Source organism: Scyliorhinus canicula, chromosome 14, assembly GCF_902713615.1.
Source record: "Scyliorhinus canicula chromosome 14, sScyCan1.1, whole genome shotgun sequence".
Lineage (NCBI taxonomy): Eukaryota > Metazoa > Chordata > Chondrichthyes > Carcharhiniformes > Scyliorhinidae > Scyliorhinus > Scyliorhinus canicula.
The window spans coordinates 148,403,890-148,421,859 of NC_052159.1; the positions used below are offsets into that span (position 1 = coordinate 148,403,890).

Consider the following 17,970-nt stretch of genomic DNA (forward strand, 5'->3'; position numbering starts at 1 on the left):
GGCTTCTCGCTGAGCTCCCGGGGTTCTGGGAGTGTGGGGGTGGGCGTGTGTGTGTAGTGGTCGTGGTGGGGGGGGGGGGGTGAGGTGTCTGAGCAAAGCAGGGGGGGTGGCTGGGTGCCACCTGAAGCTGGATCAACAGAAAGAGCGAGTGAAACTCTCTCCTGGTCTGAGCTGAGGCTTCAGAATAAATGCATTACGTCACTGACAAGGGAGGGAGGGAGAAAGAGGAATAATTTGGTTGTGGAATCGGTGGCAGCAGCACAGTTTGTGTGTGTGTGTGTGTGTGTGAGAGAGAGAGAGGGAGAGAGAGGGGAGCACCAGATTGCTTCCAGGACCTGTCAAGACTGCTTGCTGGCTGGAGCTGCGAGGGATTCCCCCCTGGGACAGATGGATGAAGTGCAGGGAAGCTGGTAGGGGTGACTCTGCACATCTGGAAGGTGTTCGAGCCCAGCTGCTGTACGTGCCTGTGCTGGCAGGTTGAATCCTGTGGCAAAAAAAAAAGCTGATTGCTGTTCGCAAAGGTAACTTCGTCATTTGCTTTTGAGTGGGGGTGTGTGTGTGTGTGTCTGTCTGCAGCAGATCAATTCTGAGCTCCTCAGCAAGTGACTCCCACACACTTAAAGCACACACACACACACAAAACAGCTGTGTGCATTGCCCTGGGAGTTTACTGCTAACTCTGGTTTCTGCTACTTTGACTCACACACACACAGGCACAAGAGTTGAGACAGCAGCAACATGTCAGGCTCCGGGAGGAAGGAATTCGATGTTAAGCACATACTGCGTCTTCGCTGGAAGCTGTTCAACCACCCGCCCTCCAGTTCTGCCGGGTCCGGGGTCTGCCTCCAGCAGCAGCAGCAGCAGCAACAGGACAGCTTCGAGCACTGGGGCACCAGCCAGAACAGGCTGAAGAACCACAATCACGAGAGGGGGAGCGCTTGGAAAAAGAGCAGCGTCTTCAATGGCTTCCTGACCCCGGGGCACAGCAGGGGTGGCACCTTGCAGTGCCAGCCCCAGCAGCGCACCGTCTTCTTCGTGGAGACGGTGGAAGAAGTGCCCAAGTTGCAGTTCACCAAGGAGAGCTCAGCGACGCTGCAAGAGGTGCAGAAGGAAGTGCCCACCTGCGAGGGGACAGGCGATGATGGATGCCTGCACAGGTACAGCTCCAGCTTCCCACCTGTAAAAAAAAATAACTTTAAAATAATTCCAGTTGTATGTCTCACCCTCTTGCATCGAAACTGTTTGAAATGAGTGGGTATAGAGTGCCCCTGTGTTTGACGTGAGTCTCCTTAATAATAATGTTGAGGAAATGATAACAGCAATCGAAGTCCTAAAAAGAGATGTATCTGCACTGGCTTAACCTGTGGAATACTTTCAACATCATTTTACATGCGTTGTCCATAACAGGTCTGTGTCTTGGAGACAGTCCAAGCAGTAAGATCCTTAACACAGGATAGGAATTGTCAATCGTAAAACTAAATGAACACAGGTTGCCAGAGCAAACTATACAAACACACACTCCCACACACATATATGCAAACACACAAATAAACACAATGACACATTCCCAACCCACATGCATATACACACATTCCCACACACATATATACAAACACACACTCCCACACACATATTTACATACACATACCCCCACACTCATATATACAAACACACACTCCCACACACATATATACAAACACACACTGCCACACACATATATACAAACACACACTGCCACACTCATATATACAAACACATACCCACACACACATATATACAAACACACACTCCCACACTCATATATACAAACACATACCCACACACACATATATACAAACACACACTCCCACACACATATATACAAACACATACCCCCACACATATATACAAACACACACTCCCACACACATATATACAAACACACACTCCCACACACATATATACAAACACACACTCCCACACACATATAAACACATACCCCCACACACATATATACAAACACACACTCCCACACTCATACAAACACACACTCCCACACATATATATATATACAAACACACACTCCCACACACATATATACAAACACACACTCCCACACACATACATGCAAACACATACTCCCACACACATATATACAAACACATACCCCCACACACATATATACAAACACACACTCCCACACACATATATACAAACACACACTCCCACACTCATATATACAAACACACACTCCCACACACATATAGACAAACACACACTCCCACACACATATATACAAACACACACTCCCACACACATATATACAAACACAAATCCCCACACACATATATACAAACACACACTGCCACACACATATATACAAACACACACTCCCACACACATATATACAAACACACACTCATATATACAAACACATACTCCCACACACATATATGCAAACACACACTGCCACACACATATATACAAACACACACTCCCACACACATGTACAAACACACTCACATGCATATATACAAACACAAATCCCCACACACATATATACAAACACACACTGCCACACACATATATACAAACACACACTCCCACACACATATATACAAACACATACCCCCCACACATATATACAAACACACACTCCCACACACATATATACAAACACACACTCATATATACAACCACATACTCCCACACACATATATACAAACACACACTCCCATACACATATATACAAACACACACTCCCACACACATATATACAAACATATACCCCCACACACACATATATACAAACACACACTCCCACACACATATATACAAACACACACTCCCACACACATACATACAAACACACTTCCACACACATATATACAAACACACACTCCCACACACATATATATAAACACATACACCCACACACACATATACAAACACACACTCCCACATACATATGTACAAACACACACTCCCACACACATGCACAAACACTCTCACATGCATGTATACAATCACAAACTCCCACACACATATATGCACACACACACAATCCCACACACATATATAAACACTCCCGCACTCAAATATACAAACACCCACTCCCGTACACATATATACACACTTCCACATGCATACATACAAACACACACTTCCACATACATATATATAAACATTCTTTCCCACACACATATGTACATACACATACTCCCATACTCATATAGACACAGACACATATACACAAACACTCCCACACACAAACACATGAACACATACTTCCACACACATATGTACAAACACACACATTCCCACACATATGTACACCACACATTCCCACACATATATGGAAAAACACACTCCCACACACAAATATACATACACACACAAACACAGATATGCACACTCCCACACACTTGTATATACACATATATATACATATACACATTCTCACACACATATAAACACACTCTCATGCACATATATACACACTCCCACACAAATATATGCATGCACACATACATGCACACACACATTATACATTCACACTCCCGCACACATATATACAAACACTTGCACACACAGATATGCAAACAAATACTCCCACACACATATTTGCACATGCAGATTCCCATACACGTATGTACACACTCCCACACATGAATATACATGCACACACACATATATAAATACACATACACTCCCACACACATATAAACATACACACATCCCAACTCACAAATATTTTTACACATGCAAAACAATTCCACACATGTATACACACATATGCACATTGTTTTGAATCCTGTCTGTCAATGAATTCTAGTTTTAGAATACTTACCTCAAATCCAGTTGACTGTTTACTGGTCTTTTTCCCAGACATGAGGACATTGGGGACATCAGTCTGTCTTACATGCCTCTAGTAATCAGTTTGATTGCAGCTATGGTGGAGATGTACAAGTTGGTCCCATGATGCTTTGTTGGTCTGGGTTGCTGAAGATCTCCAAGGAAGAGAAAATAAACTGTCAAAGGAAGAAACCTTACCCTCCCCCCTTTCTCCCACACTCCCAGAAAAAAGACTCCACGTCCTACCTCTACTGTCTGCATTGCATCAGGCATAGTATGATTGCCCTGAGATCAGTTGAGCCAAGCCTAGTCCTCATCTCTGAGTCTAGATGGTAGCTGCTCAACTGTGGAGACTTCATAATCATGCCTAATTCCATCCTGTTTCAGTATCAGATCAGTCGAACTCTCATCTTCGGATTGACTCTCCAGTGAATTCACTGCAAAGCAAATCCCACATCTAAGATGTTCTATCCTCAAGTTAGTCTCACCTCCATGTGCAGCATTTACCCACTGAGAAACTTTGGACTTCCACCTTAAAAAACAGTCGTGGAATAGAATCACACCACTGAAGGAGGCTATTCAGCCCATCATGTCCACGTTTGTGTAAAATGTCTAAAAAGGGCTATAGCGTAGTATTTAACTTTCCATATGTTTCAATAGTAAAAATACTGACACGTGTTTGCCATCAAATATGTACCCTCTAGTTCACATTGTATGCAACATTTATATTCGTTATTCGAGGCCTTTTACCCTATTTGCGCGGTGTGTAACTTCTAAAAACTCTAATTATGCAGATGATAGAGAGAAGAAAGGAGAATGAGCTCATCTATTTGAAATTTTCTGAAGGAGATGGATGTTAAAAGCATCTTTTTGGAAATTTTATTACAGGAAACCCATTATTCCACTTCTCTTTGCAGCACCCATGAATGGCAATAGCATGTGAGGAAATATTTGATTGACATACGGGATTAACAGTCATTTGCACTGTGGGAGCCTTTTTTTACATTCTGACTGAATCTGTTGAGTTTTCTTTAATTACCTTATCAGAGCATGTTTTATGCATTCCCAAGCCTACAATAAACACAGCTGAGAAACGTTGAGGAAACTAAACATTTCTCACCTATTAATAACTGTTCAGACACAAAACCAGGAGCTTTTGACGATTAGAAAGGCGCTTGATTAATCATTGCAAGGAAACGAAGTGAAGAAGGATAAGATCAGATTCTGTCTTTTCCTCTGTGTGTGTTGAATTAAACATTGGTTGAGAAATCATTGACACTACAATAAAATAAATTCTTTGCTCCTGGTTATGATCACTGTGATTAGTTTTATTATTAATGTATTCATTTGAATCAACTATGTTCTGTGCTCAAATGTGAGCTTGCAAAAGAATGGTGCAGAAAGAAAAACACTTGCGTTTATTTAGCATGTTTTTCAACCAGCATACCTTTCAAAGCGCTTTAAATCTAATGGAGTACTTTTGATAATTGGTAGCCACTGTTGTAAGGTGGGAAAGGTAGCAGCCAATCTCTGTGCAAAAACCCCCCACAAACAACAATGTGCTAATGTGTATTAAATCTGTTTTGTTTTTTGAGATGTTGACTGAACGATGAATATTGTCCAGGACACCAGGGATAATTCCCTTGCTCTTCTTTGAAATAGCGCCATGAGGTATTTCAAATCCATCCCAACAGGCAAATGAGGCCACTCTACTAGAGTCATCCAGACTCGAAATCTTAGCTCCCTTCTCTCTCCACAGATGCTGTCAGACCTGCTGAGATTGTCCAGTATTTCCTGTTTTAGAACAAAGACGAACAAAGAAAATTACAGCACAGGAACAGGCCCTTCGGCCCTCCCAGCCTGCGCCGATCCAGATCCTTTATCTAAACCTGTCTCCTATTTTCCAAGGTCTACTTCCCTCTGTTCCCGCCCATTCATATACCTGTCTAGATGCTTAAATGATGCTATCGTGCCCGCCTCTACCACCTCCGCTGGTAAAGCGTTCCAGGCACCCACCACCCTCTGCTTAAAAAACTTTCCACGCACATCTCCCTTAAACCTTCCCCCTCTCACTTTGAAATTGTGACCCCTTGTAACTGACACCCCCACTCTTGGGAAAAGCTTGTTGCTATCCACCCTGTCCATACCTCTCATAATTTTGTAGACCTCAATCAGGTCCCCCCTCAACCTCCGTCTTTCCAATGAAAACAATCCTAATCTACTCAACCTTTCTTCATAGCTAGCACCCTCCATACCAGGCAACATCCTGGTGAACCTTCTCTGCACCTTCTCCAAGACATCCACATCCTTCTGGTAATGTGGCGACCAGAACTGCACGCAGTATTCCAAATGTGGCCGAACCAAAGTCCTATACAACTGTAACATGACCTGCCAACTCTTGTACTCAATACCCCGTCCGATGAAGGCAAGCATGCTGTATGCCTTCTTGACCACTCTATCAACCTGCGTTGCCAGCTTCAGGGTACAATGGACCTGAACTCCCAGATCTCTCTGCACATCAATTTTCCCCAAGACCCTTCCATTGACCATATAGTCCGCTCTTGAATTTGATCTTCCAAAATGCATCACCTCGCATTTGCCTGGATTGAACTCCATCTGCCATTTCTCTGCCCAACTCTCCAATCTATCTATATTTTGTTGTATTCTCTGACAGTCCTCCTCGCTATCTGCAACTCCACCAATCTTAGTATCATCTGCAAACTTGCTAATCAGACCACCTATACCTTCCTCCAGGTCATTTATGTAGATCACAAACAACAGTGGTCCGAGCACGGATCCCTGTGGAACACCACTAGTCACCCTTCTCCATTTTGAGACACTCCCTTCCACCACTACTCTCTGTCTCCTGTTGCCCAGCCAGTTCTTTATCCATCTAGCTAGTACACCCTGAACCCCATACAACTTCATTTTTTCCATCAACCTGCCATGGAAACCTTATCAAACGCCTTACGTCCATGTATACGACATCTGCAGCCCTTCCCTCATCAATTAACTTTGTCACTTCCTCAAAGAATTCTATTAGGTTTGTAAGACATGACCTTCCCCGCACAAAACCATGCTGCCTATCACTGATAAGTCTATTTTCTTCCAGATGTGAATAGATCCTATCCCTCAGTATCTTCTCCAACAGTTTGCCTACCACTGACGTCAAGCTCACAGGTCTATAATTCCCTGGATTATCCCTGCTACCCTTCTTAAACAAAGGGACAACATTAGCAATTCTCCAGTCCTCCGGGACCTCACCCATGCTCAAGGATGCTGCAAAGATATCTGTTAAGGCCCCAACTATTTCGACCCTCGCTTCCCTCAGTAACCTGGGATAGATCCCATCCGGTCATGGGGACTTGTCCACCTTAATGTCTTTTAGAATACCCAAAACTTCCCCCTTCCGTATGACAACTTGACCGAGAGTATTTAAACATCCATCCCTAGCCTCAACATCCGTCTTGTCCCTCTCCTTTGTGAATACCGATGCAAAGTACTCATTAAGAATCTCACCCATTTCCTCTGAGTCCACGCATAAATTTCCTCTTTTGTCTTTAAGTGGGCCAATCCTTTCTCTAGTTACCCTCTTGCTCCTTACAGACGAATAAAATGCTTTGGGATTTTCCTTAACCCTGTTAGCCAAAGATATTTCATGACCCCTTTTAGCCCTCTTTATTGCGCGTTTGAGATTCGTCCTACTTTCCCGATTTTAGTTTCAGATTCCACCATCTGCAGTAATTTGCTTTTCTCCTCGGCAAATGGAGCCTTGGTCTAACATTCCATCCTCTGATAGTGCCACGCTCGCTCACTTCAGCACTGAAGTGTCAACTTTGATTGTTGTGCTCACGCTGTGGAGCAGGATTTGAACCTGGAGGTGGCGGCTCGGTGGTTAGCGCTGCTGCCTCACAGCTCCAGGGTCCCGGGTTCAATTCCGGATTCGGGTGACTGTGCGGAGTTTGCACGTTCTCGCCATGTCTGCGTGGATTTCCTCCGGATGCTCCGGTTTCCTCCCACAGTCCAAAGATGTGCAGGTTAGGCGGATTGGCCATGATAAATTGCCCCATTAGTGTCCAAAGGTTAGGGGAGGAGCGTCACATGGATAAGGTGGAGAAGTGTGCTGAAGTTGGGTTGCTCTTTGTCAGGGTCATTACAGACTCAGTGGGCCAAATGGCTTCCTTCTGCACTGTGGAAATCCTATGACTCAAAGGCAAGCATGCCACCAACTGAGCCACAACAGACTCTCATGAACGCCATGTATTTAGTGCCAACTGAAGGTAAGATGATAGCACTCTTGCCTCTGTTGCATAAGGTCATGAGTTCAAGCCCCACTCCAGAATTTGAGTGCAGAAATCCACAGGAGTGCTGCAGTGTTGGAAGTCCCGGCTCTTGGAAGAGATTCAAAACCAGTGTGATGAATTTAAAGATCCCACGGCACAATTTTCAAGGTGCGTCATCCTCAGTGCCCTGGCCACAATTTATCCTTCAATCACCATCACGAAAACAGACAAAGCCGGTCATCGCTGTGTGTTATGGGAGCTTTCTGTGTGCAAATGATTGTCACGTTTCCTACATTACTGCAGTGTCTACATTTCAAAGTTGTTTTATTGACTGTAAAGCACATTGGGAAGCACTGAGGCCATAAAGAACTCGATATGAATGCAGGTATTTCTATCGGCCTAATTTGCTGGATGGATTGGGCTGTATGCCTGATTTTTACACCCTGTCTTATTTTACTGTCCCTTGGCCATCTTTGCACCTGATTCCATGACTTCTTCCAGGAGCGGGCTAGATTAGAGATTCTCAGAAGGTCATGCTTTTGTGAAAATGTCTTCAACTTTCTACTGAAGGCTTGGCTCCTGTGAGAAGCATATACAGCACAGAAACAAACTATTTGGTCCAGTGTTTATGCTCCACACAAGCCTCATGTTCCTCTTCATCGAACCCGATCAGCTGAACCATCCATTGCGGTCTCCCTCTTGTGTTTATCTAGCTCTCATTGAATCCACCGGTGCTATTCTTTTAACAGATAGGAAGGAAAAAATTCAAAGAAAAAAAGCTGGGACTATCAAAAACATTGATAGCTGCGTCTCAAGTCACAGCAGTGGGATATTGGAAAATGTTTCCAATAAGCAATAATCGCGCCTCAGTTAAAGTACAACATTATTGTTCCATGTGCAAAGCAGGTTACAGAGTAATCTGGACCTGTCACCTTCCAGCCCTTCATTCAATATCCACAATTCAGACACGAGAGAATTGGCAAGCTGCCTCTGACCGCGAAGCCATCTGGCCAATCCGTAGAACCATCGAATTTACAGTGCAGAAGGAGGCCATTTAGCCCATCGAGTCTGTACCAGCCCCGGAAAGAGCACCCTACTTAAGCCCCATGCTTCCACCCCATCCCCCTTTGTCCCCGTAACCCAGTAACCCCACCTAACCTTTTTGCCAAAGGGCAATAAAGAATGCCCAATCCACCTAAGCTGCACATCTTTGGACTGTAGGAGGAAACCGGAGCACCCAGAGGAAACCCATGCATATACGGGGGCGGGTTTCTCCGACCCCATGCCGGGTCGGAGAATCGCCGGGGGGGGGGGTGATTCCTGCCCTTGCCTGCTTGGGGATTTGGCAGGGACGGGAATCGCGCCACGCCGGTCGGGGTCTGTGGCAGCGCGCCCCCCCCCCCCACCCCAGTGATTCTCCACCCCGCGATGGGCCGAGTGGCCGTCCGTTTTAGGCCAGTCCCGCCGGCATAAATTATAACGGGTACTTACTGGCGGGACCTGGCTCCGCAGGCAGCCTCTGGGGACCTCATGGGGGCGCAGGGGGATCTGGCCCCGCGAGGTGCCCCCATGGTGGCCTGGCCCGCGATCGGAGCCCACTAGGGGCACTTTATTTCACCGCCTCGGCCGCTGTAACAGTCCGCGATGGCCGACGTGGAGATGAACCCCCCCTGAGCATACGCTGGGATGACGGCAGCACACGCTGGTGCTCCCGCGCATGTGGCAACTCACGGCGGCTGGCGGAGGCCCTTCGGTGCTGGTTGGCGTTGTGCCAAGCCCCTTCCGCGCCAGCTGGCATGGCGCAAACCACTCCGGCACTGGCCTGGTCCTTGAAGGCACGGAGGATTCCGCACCTTCAGGGCGGCCCGACGCCGGAGTGGTTCACGCCACTCCTCCGCACTGGAGTTGCCCGCCCCGCCGGTTTTCGCAGAATCCCGGCCGGCGAGAACGTGCAGACTCCACACAGACAGTGACCCAAGCCGGGAAACGAACCTGGGACCCTGGAGCTGTGAAGCAACTGTGCTAACCACTATGATACCATTCTACCCCAGATAATATTCTCCTCTGATGCTTGTAGTGCTCTGTATATCCGCTGGTATGTAAAGGGTTAACAACTGTATTAAAGTGTTAGAAAACCACTAGATGGCAGCACTAGATTCATATCTATACCTGAGCTCAGAGGATCTTCCCTCCTCTTCAAACCAATGCTCACCCGATTACTAGCTGGAATTCCTGCATCACAATCAGGAACAGGAATTTTGCCTGTTCAAAGCCCAATTCGCTGCGGCCATTGTACCACCCTTGATTCTTCCCCCAAACTGAGTTCACCTCATTCTACACGGGTGGAGATTGTACCTGGGAAAGTTCTAGTCTACGTGGCTCCAACACCTTTATCCATTATAGTGTGGGGTAATTTATGAATGAACAGTAAGGACGAAGGGCTTTGCTTATGTGGATAGACCTGAGAAGCTGGAACTGTTCTTATATGAAAGAAGATGAATGGGAGTTTTTCAAGATGGAGAAGTTTGCGCAGAGTAGATAGAGAGAATCACTTTCCACTGGCAGGAGGGTTGGTAGCCAAGATAATTGGCAAAAAAAAACAGGGAGCAGTTGCTGTGCTGAGTATTTATTTTGCTCAGCTGGTTGGCATGATCTGGAATCTGCAGCCTGAGCCAGCGGTGGCAACGGATTCTACAATAACTTTCAAAAGAGAATTGGATATGCAGTTCAGTAGGGGTGAGCGAGGCAACATATAAGGCACGGGAAGAGAGCAGGGAAATGTTGGAAAAACTCAGCAGGTCTGGCAGCACCTCTGGAGAGAGAAACAGAGTTAACATTTTGCCTCTGGTGTGACCCTTCTCCCGAAGAAATAGCCGAGCAAAGGTTGCTTGAACCACAGACAGGTTGCAAACGTACGTGCAAGAAGGAGGCAGGGGGAATTGGGGAGGAATGACAGAACAAAAAGATTATCGGATGAGGTGGCTGACTCTTAAAAAAATCAATCTTCTGTTGGGTATGTTTCAGGAGCAGCGTGGCAGAATGCAGGCACATCCGATTGTGAAAGGTGGAATTGCATGACTTCTCCCCTTAGGGGTTGCATTTCTCCCCTGGCTGTGTTGTCTGTGCAGAAACCTCTCGTGATTCCCACTTAATCACCATGGCATGGAAATGGCTCGTAGGTAGAAAAAAATGAGCTTGGTGCGAAGCATGGTCCTTTTTTTTTCATTTAGAAAATGAATGCGTATTATGTGCCAGTTCTTTATACCACTCCACAACCTTGCCACAGTTACAGCAGTGAGGATAAAATTACATTACCAAATGCTTCCATACCAAGTAGTTTATTATCTGAATGGTGGACAAATGTCCCCCCCCCCCCCTCCGACTTCCAGACGAAAGGTTAGATTATGCTTTTTCTTTCACCTTAAGTGAGTTAACTTTTCATCAACATCATCACCAATGCGAATTCTAGCAATTTGTCGAAGTACAAGCTGAATATATTTCTATTGCATTGGCTGCCGCTGTGATACTTCACGACGACGGCAAGTTTGTAATAAAATCACCACCAGAACTATTTCTCCTCCACCTCCCAGGCACTGGCATAAATCACTTACATTCAGCCACAATTCAACAGCAGCACTGTGTTGAAAATCGATTGATATGGAACAGAAACAAGGGAAAATAAATAAAACATAAGTCGAACGCCGTTTAATGGCCTGTGCTGAAATGTGTGCATGTCTGTCGGATGGGCAGGGACAAGATTTGCCTTGATTGTGATCCTCCCATAGTTGAATAGTATACCAGGACCCAGCTGGCACCTGAATAATGTGCTGCTGGCTTGTTGGCAATCGGAGTTATAGCGTGAACCCGTCTGTGGGGAGTGTGAAATGGTTGAGCCTGACTTTCTGACATGCAGTTCCAGCATGTAAGTGTCCACAAATGTTCCAATTTACACCCATTTTCTAAACTGGGTGAATGCCGAGAACAGACAAGTCAAATAAGTTAAAGGTCACTTTTTTTTTCTTTTGCACAACATTAGCAAATTTATGTAAAATTTCTATATATTCTTTATTCATTCAAGGGATGTGGGCTACGCTGCTCAGCCAGCATTTAACATAAGAACATAAGAACTAGGAGCAGGAGTAGGCCATCTGGCCCCTCGAGCCTGCTCCGCCATTCAATTAGATCATGGCTGGTCTTTTGTGGACTCAGCTCCACTTTCCGGCCCGAACACCATAACCCTTAATCCCTTTATTCTTCAAAAAACTATCTATCTTTACCTTATATTGCCCATCCCTAATTTCCCTTGGGATGGTGGCAGCCAGATGCCTCCTTGTTCTCCTGCCACCTCTGTGGTGTAGGTACACCCACAGTGCTGTTAGGGAGGGAGTTCCAGGATTTTGACCCAGTGACAGTGAAGGAACGGCCGATATATTTCCAAGTCAGGGTGGTGAGTGACTTGGAGGGGAACCTCCAGGTGGCCATGTTCCCATGTCTTTCTAGATGGTCACGGGTTGTGGGTTCGGAGGGTGTGAACTGTGTCACATCATAGAGCTCAATGCTGACACCGAGACAATGGTAAAACCTACTAGTGTATACGACCAAGACAGCCTCATAAATTTCATGTTCAAGTGGCACTTGGGAATGTTTCAAGTGGGTGGGCAGAGGGAGACAAATGACAGCAGCGGTAACAGAATGAACAGTCTGAGTGGTTGCCATCTAATAAAAGTGACATTTAAAACATATGTTATTTTTTTCGAATTACTTCTTTGAAAAATATTTTTATTGAGGCATTTATATATTTCCACATCAAACACAATCATAAGCCAACAGGGCAGGAAATAACCAAATGAACTGAAGACCTAACACCCCATCATCCCACACCCCATTCCCCCGCTCCCCATTTTATTCTCCTCCCCCCCCCCCCCCCCCCCCACCTCACTGCTGACATCTTAACTGTTCTCAAAGGAGTCGATGAAAGGCTGCCATCTCCGGGCAAACTCCTCCACAGACCCCTCAAGGCGAACTTTATCTTTTCCAGCCTGAGGAACTCTGCCAGGTCGCTTATCCACCCCACCGGTTTCGGGTGCCTCAGTTCCCTCCATTCTAATAATATCTGTCTCTGGGCTACCAGGGAGGCAAAGGCCAAAACATCAGCCTCTCTTGCCCCCTGGACTCCCGGGTCTTCTGACACTCCAAAAATTGCCACTTCTGGACTCGGGACCACCTTCGCCTTCAGGATCTCCGACATAACGTCGGCAAACCCCTGCCAGAATCCCCCAAGCTTCAGACAAGCCCAAAACATATGGATATGATTTACGGGCCCACCTACACACCTATCTTCAACCTTTTCAAAAAACTTGCTCATTCTGGCCACCGTTGTGTGCGCCCTGTGGACCACCTTAAACTGAATAAGGCTAATCCGAGCACACGATAAGGATGCATTCACCCTCCTCAGAGCCTCATCCCACATCCCAGCCTCCAACTCTCGACCCAATATTTCCTCCCACTTGCGCTTCACTACCCCTATCGGGGCTCCCTCCCATTCCATCAACCCCTTGTGAAGTTCTGACACTTTGCCCTGCCCTACCCCTGTTCTTGACACCACCTTGTCCTGCAGCCCCTGGAGCGGCAGGTGAGGAGAGGGTGGTACCTGCTTCTGAACAAAATCCCTCACCTGCAAATACCGGTGGGCAACTCAAACTCATCCACCGAACCCTCCAAGCTCAGAAAACTGCCCCAACAAATAGATCCCCATTAAAAAAATTATTTCTACAAGTGCATAAGCTTAATACACAATCTATCAATAATAGATTCATAGAATACTTACAGTGCAGAAGAAGACTATTTGGCCCATCAAATCTGCACCGACCCTCCGAAAGAGCAACCTACCTCGGCCCTCTCCCCTGCCCTATCCCTGTAACTACGTAATCCCACCTAACCTTTGGGCACTAAGGGGCACGGCCAATCCACCTAACCTGCGCATCTTTGGACTGTGGTAGGAAATGGGAGCACCCGGAGAAAGCCAGAGAAAACCTGCTCACCCTGGAATCAAACTCGGGTACCTGACTCTGTGACGTAGCAATGCAAACCACTATGCCACCATGACGCAATCAATTCACTCTGGCAGCTGATAAGACACATTGGGCTGAATGGTCTCCTTTTGTGCTGTAATAGTTTTGTGATTCTGGAACAGCTCAGAGCCACAGTAGAGTAGGGGACATAATGTTGCAGGAGATTCTGTTCTGTGCACTGTTGATATGGCAATTCACAGGATAAGCCTGATCTTAAGCTATTGATCGGCCCAAAGAGAATGCCATCACTCCTGCTGACCTGCCTGGTGATTGTGGGTCACTGGTGCATAAGGGAAACAGATTCTTCACCACTGAGAACTTCCGTGGTTCTCAAATTGCGCCTTTAGCCTGCGATGATTTGAAAGCAAAAATTCACTCGCTCAAAAAATACAATTTATAGATGCTGTGTGTTTGCAAATAGAGGAAATGCTGGAAACATTTAGCAGGTCAGCCTGAATCTGTGGAGTGTTAAACGTTGCAATGCTGGACGCCCTGGCCAGAAGTGAGAAGACGTTGCCAATCAACAGCGGTTTTTATATTTAAATAATAACCCATCACAACGGGGAAAGAGAAGGGCACACACTTTCAGCATCGAAGCGGGATGGATAAGGGTTTTGATTAACATAGACATAGACATAGAACAGTACAGCACAGAACAGGCCCTTCGGCCCTCGATGCTGTGCCGAGCAATGATCACCCTACTCAAACCCACGTATCCACCCTATACCCGTAACCCAACAACCCCCCCTTTAACCTTACTTTTTTAGGACACTACGGGCAATTTAGCATGGCCAATCCACCTAACCCGCACATCTTTGGACTGTGGGAGGAAACCGGAGCACCCGGAGGAAACCCACGCAGTCACGGGGAGGACGTGCAGACTCCGCACAGACAGTGACCCAGCCGGGAACCGAACCTGGGACCCTGGAGCTGTGAAGCATTTATGCTAACCACCATGCTACCGTGCTGCCCCATGTGAAAGGACCATGTGAAAGGACCCCTTTGATGTTCAAGCAACTGCGAAAGAAAGCACAGGGCAGCAGGAACCTGGAGTTACATCCCTTGGATTTGCAGCAATGGCCAAAGTTCCAAAAGAGAACAAGAAGGTGTGACATTATACAAATGCACAGCATGTGAAGAGTTAATGTTATTTTAAAACTAGCCACTAGAGGGAGCTAAGGGGCAGTACTATAAATTGCACTGACTCTTAGATTTCTGGGAGAGTGGGCTGGAGAGGGTAGATTAGAGTTTAGAGGAGACTGGAGTAGAGTGCATTGTAGCGCAGGTAAGATAGAGTATAATTGTATTGTAATGCAATACTGATCCTGGACTCAAAGGAAAATCTACCAGATAGACTCCATTCCAGCGTAAACAGCCCGAGGTTGGAGGTATCTTCAGAACGCAGATAAAAGTAACTGTTGGTACGGCTCAGTTAGGTAAACCAGCTGAGTGCACAGACAATTAAAATTCCTTGATGCTATAATTGTAGACATATTTCAAAGCAGATCTATTGCTAATTTTCTTATCCAGGAAGCGATGCCTGTACAATTTGATTTACTTCGAAACCACGCTGAACCCTGAAAGGACACCGCGTGTGGTGGTCTCAAACCCCCCCAATGAAAACAGCTACATGTATCCGAAGTCATGCAGCAGCAGGATTAGTTTATTTCCTTCTGCTCGGGGGAAGCAGCAAGAGGCTGACAAACTTCTGATGGAGAGTGAAGATGGAGCGAGGTGGCAGTGTGCAACTTTAAGTAAAGCTATAAATTGTGGGGGCTGTAAAATCATCAGCAATTCAGCCTTCAGTCGCTACTTTCAAGAGAGCAGGGGAGAAAATCCACCTCAAACCTGCTGGAAGAGGGAGAGGGATAAGCGCTATGATATTATGTAAGGACATCCATTGTAGAATTATTCATCACAGGCAACTTTTTCTTTCCTCATTAGTAACAGAGCTTTGACCTGTATTTACTGCCCTTACATTGCCAGAAGAGGAAATCCATCATTAGAGAAGTCTGTGTCTGACTAATCCTGCTGGAATTAAAAGGTTTGCGATGACTGACAGCAAAGTGATCTAATTGACTGATCTCTCCACCGATGCAAAGAACGGTTTATTCTCATGAACGAAATAAGCATTTTTGATTGGCTGGCAATACATATTTTATTATGTTCAAATACATCTGTGTACGCTGAATCATAGATTTTCAATGAACCTGACGCATCTATAATTTTAATATTCAATACAAGGTGCTGGAGATAGGGTGAGAATTTTGCAGGCTGCAAGAGGTATTCAAGTCCCTCCCCCAATCCTCACAAAAAAAAAATAGATCCTGGCTGCGGACAGGATCAGAGCAACTGGAAGAAGCCATTCAGCCCTTCGAGCTTGTTCCTCCACTCAGGTTTAGCTCAGTGGGCTACACAGCTGGTTTGTGATGCAGAACAAGTCCAGCAGCGCGGGTTCAACTCCCGTACCAGCTGAGAATTCTGAATTCTCCCTCTGTGTACCCGAACAGGCGCCGGAATGTGGCGACTAGGGATTTTCACAGTTACTTCATTGCAGTGTTGATGTAAGCCCACTTGTGGCAATAAAAATTATTATTATGATAATGTGGAGATGCCAGTGTTGGACTGGGGTGAGCACAGTAAGAAGGCTTACAACACCAGGTTAAAGTTCAACAGGTTTGTTTCGAATCACTAGCTTTCGGAGCACTGCTCCTTCACTTGAGGAAGGAGCAGTACTCCGAAAGCTAGTGATTCAAAACAAACCAGTTGGACTTTAACCTGGTGTTGTAAGATTTCTTACTATTATTACTATAGATCAGGGCTGTTCTGTCTCTTAGCACTGTCTATCTGTATTAATCCATAACCATTATTAGCCTTGTCAATCAAAAGTAAAGATGAGAAATTTAGAAACTAGGTGCTGCCTGAACAAAAGCCAATATACGTCAGTGAGCATGTTGGGGAGGGGGGGGGGGATAATCTTTATTGCCACAAGCAGGCTTACATCAACAGTGCAATAAAGTTACTGTGAAAAACCCCTAGTCGTCACATTCCAGCGTCTGTTCAGATACACAGAGGGAAAATTCAGAATGTTCAAATTACCTAACAACACGTTTTTGGGACCTGTGGGAGGAAACCGGAGCACCCGGACAAAACCTACGCAGACACGGCGAGAACGTGCAGACTCCACACAGACAGTGCCCCAAGTTGGGAATCAAACCTGGGACCTTGGAGCTGTGAAGCAACAGTGCAAACCACTGTGCTACCATGACGCCACATTCACAGAAATGGGAAAGGGTGTTGAAGCCGGCCTCAGCAATGACGGCTTTCTCCGTCCAATAATTCCACACTTAGGGAAAAAAAGCAAGGAGCGGGTCCCATGGCATATAGCTGGCGGGGCGCGCTATGTTTCGCCTGCCTTATGAGCAATTCAGTCCCTCGAGGGTTGGGGTTCCCATTTTTGACGACTGTCCCCATGCGATGGAGTTCATCCTGGTAGACCCCCCTCCCCCCCCAGCACCACCTAGGCACTGCCTGGGAGGTCTGCTTATCAGGTGCACACCTTGGGTGATTAGTTGTTTTTTTTTCATCCTCCTGTACTCACATCGGTGATTATGGCTTTTCTGATGAGCCGAGGGAGAATAAAGTCTGGCGTAGAGGCCTGATCATGATATGCTAATTAATTTAAATGATGCTCCCATCATGGAATACCGGGTGATGCGCCCCCTTAATTGCATCATGTGGTCCTGTCGATGTGAAACGAGATTAGCATGTTCTCGTGAAAG

At 46.1% G+C, this 17,970-nt stretch overlaps 1 protein-coding gene across 3 annotated transcripts in view; it reads left to right on the forward strand.

The window, feature by feature from the left end:
* Nucleotides 1–277: 277 nt before the first annotated feature.
* Nucleotides 278–17,970, forward strand: part of LOC119977701 (kelch-like protein 1) — a 358,199-nt gene continuing 340,506 nt past the window's right edge. For 2 of the 3 annotated variants that reach the window (XM_038818882.1, XM_038818884.1), the window contains exon 1: nt 278–1,157. In XM_038818882.1, coding sequence (XP_038674810.1) covers nt 739–1,157 — 419 coding nt within the window. In that variant the 5' untranslated portion in view covers nt 278–738. The remainder of the gene's footprint in view (nt 1,158–17,970) is intronic. The other variant, XM_038818883.1, reaches the window with a different exon arrangement.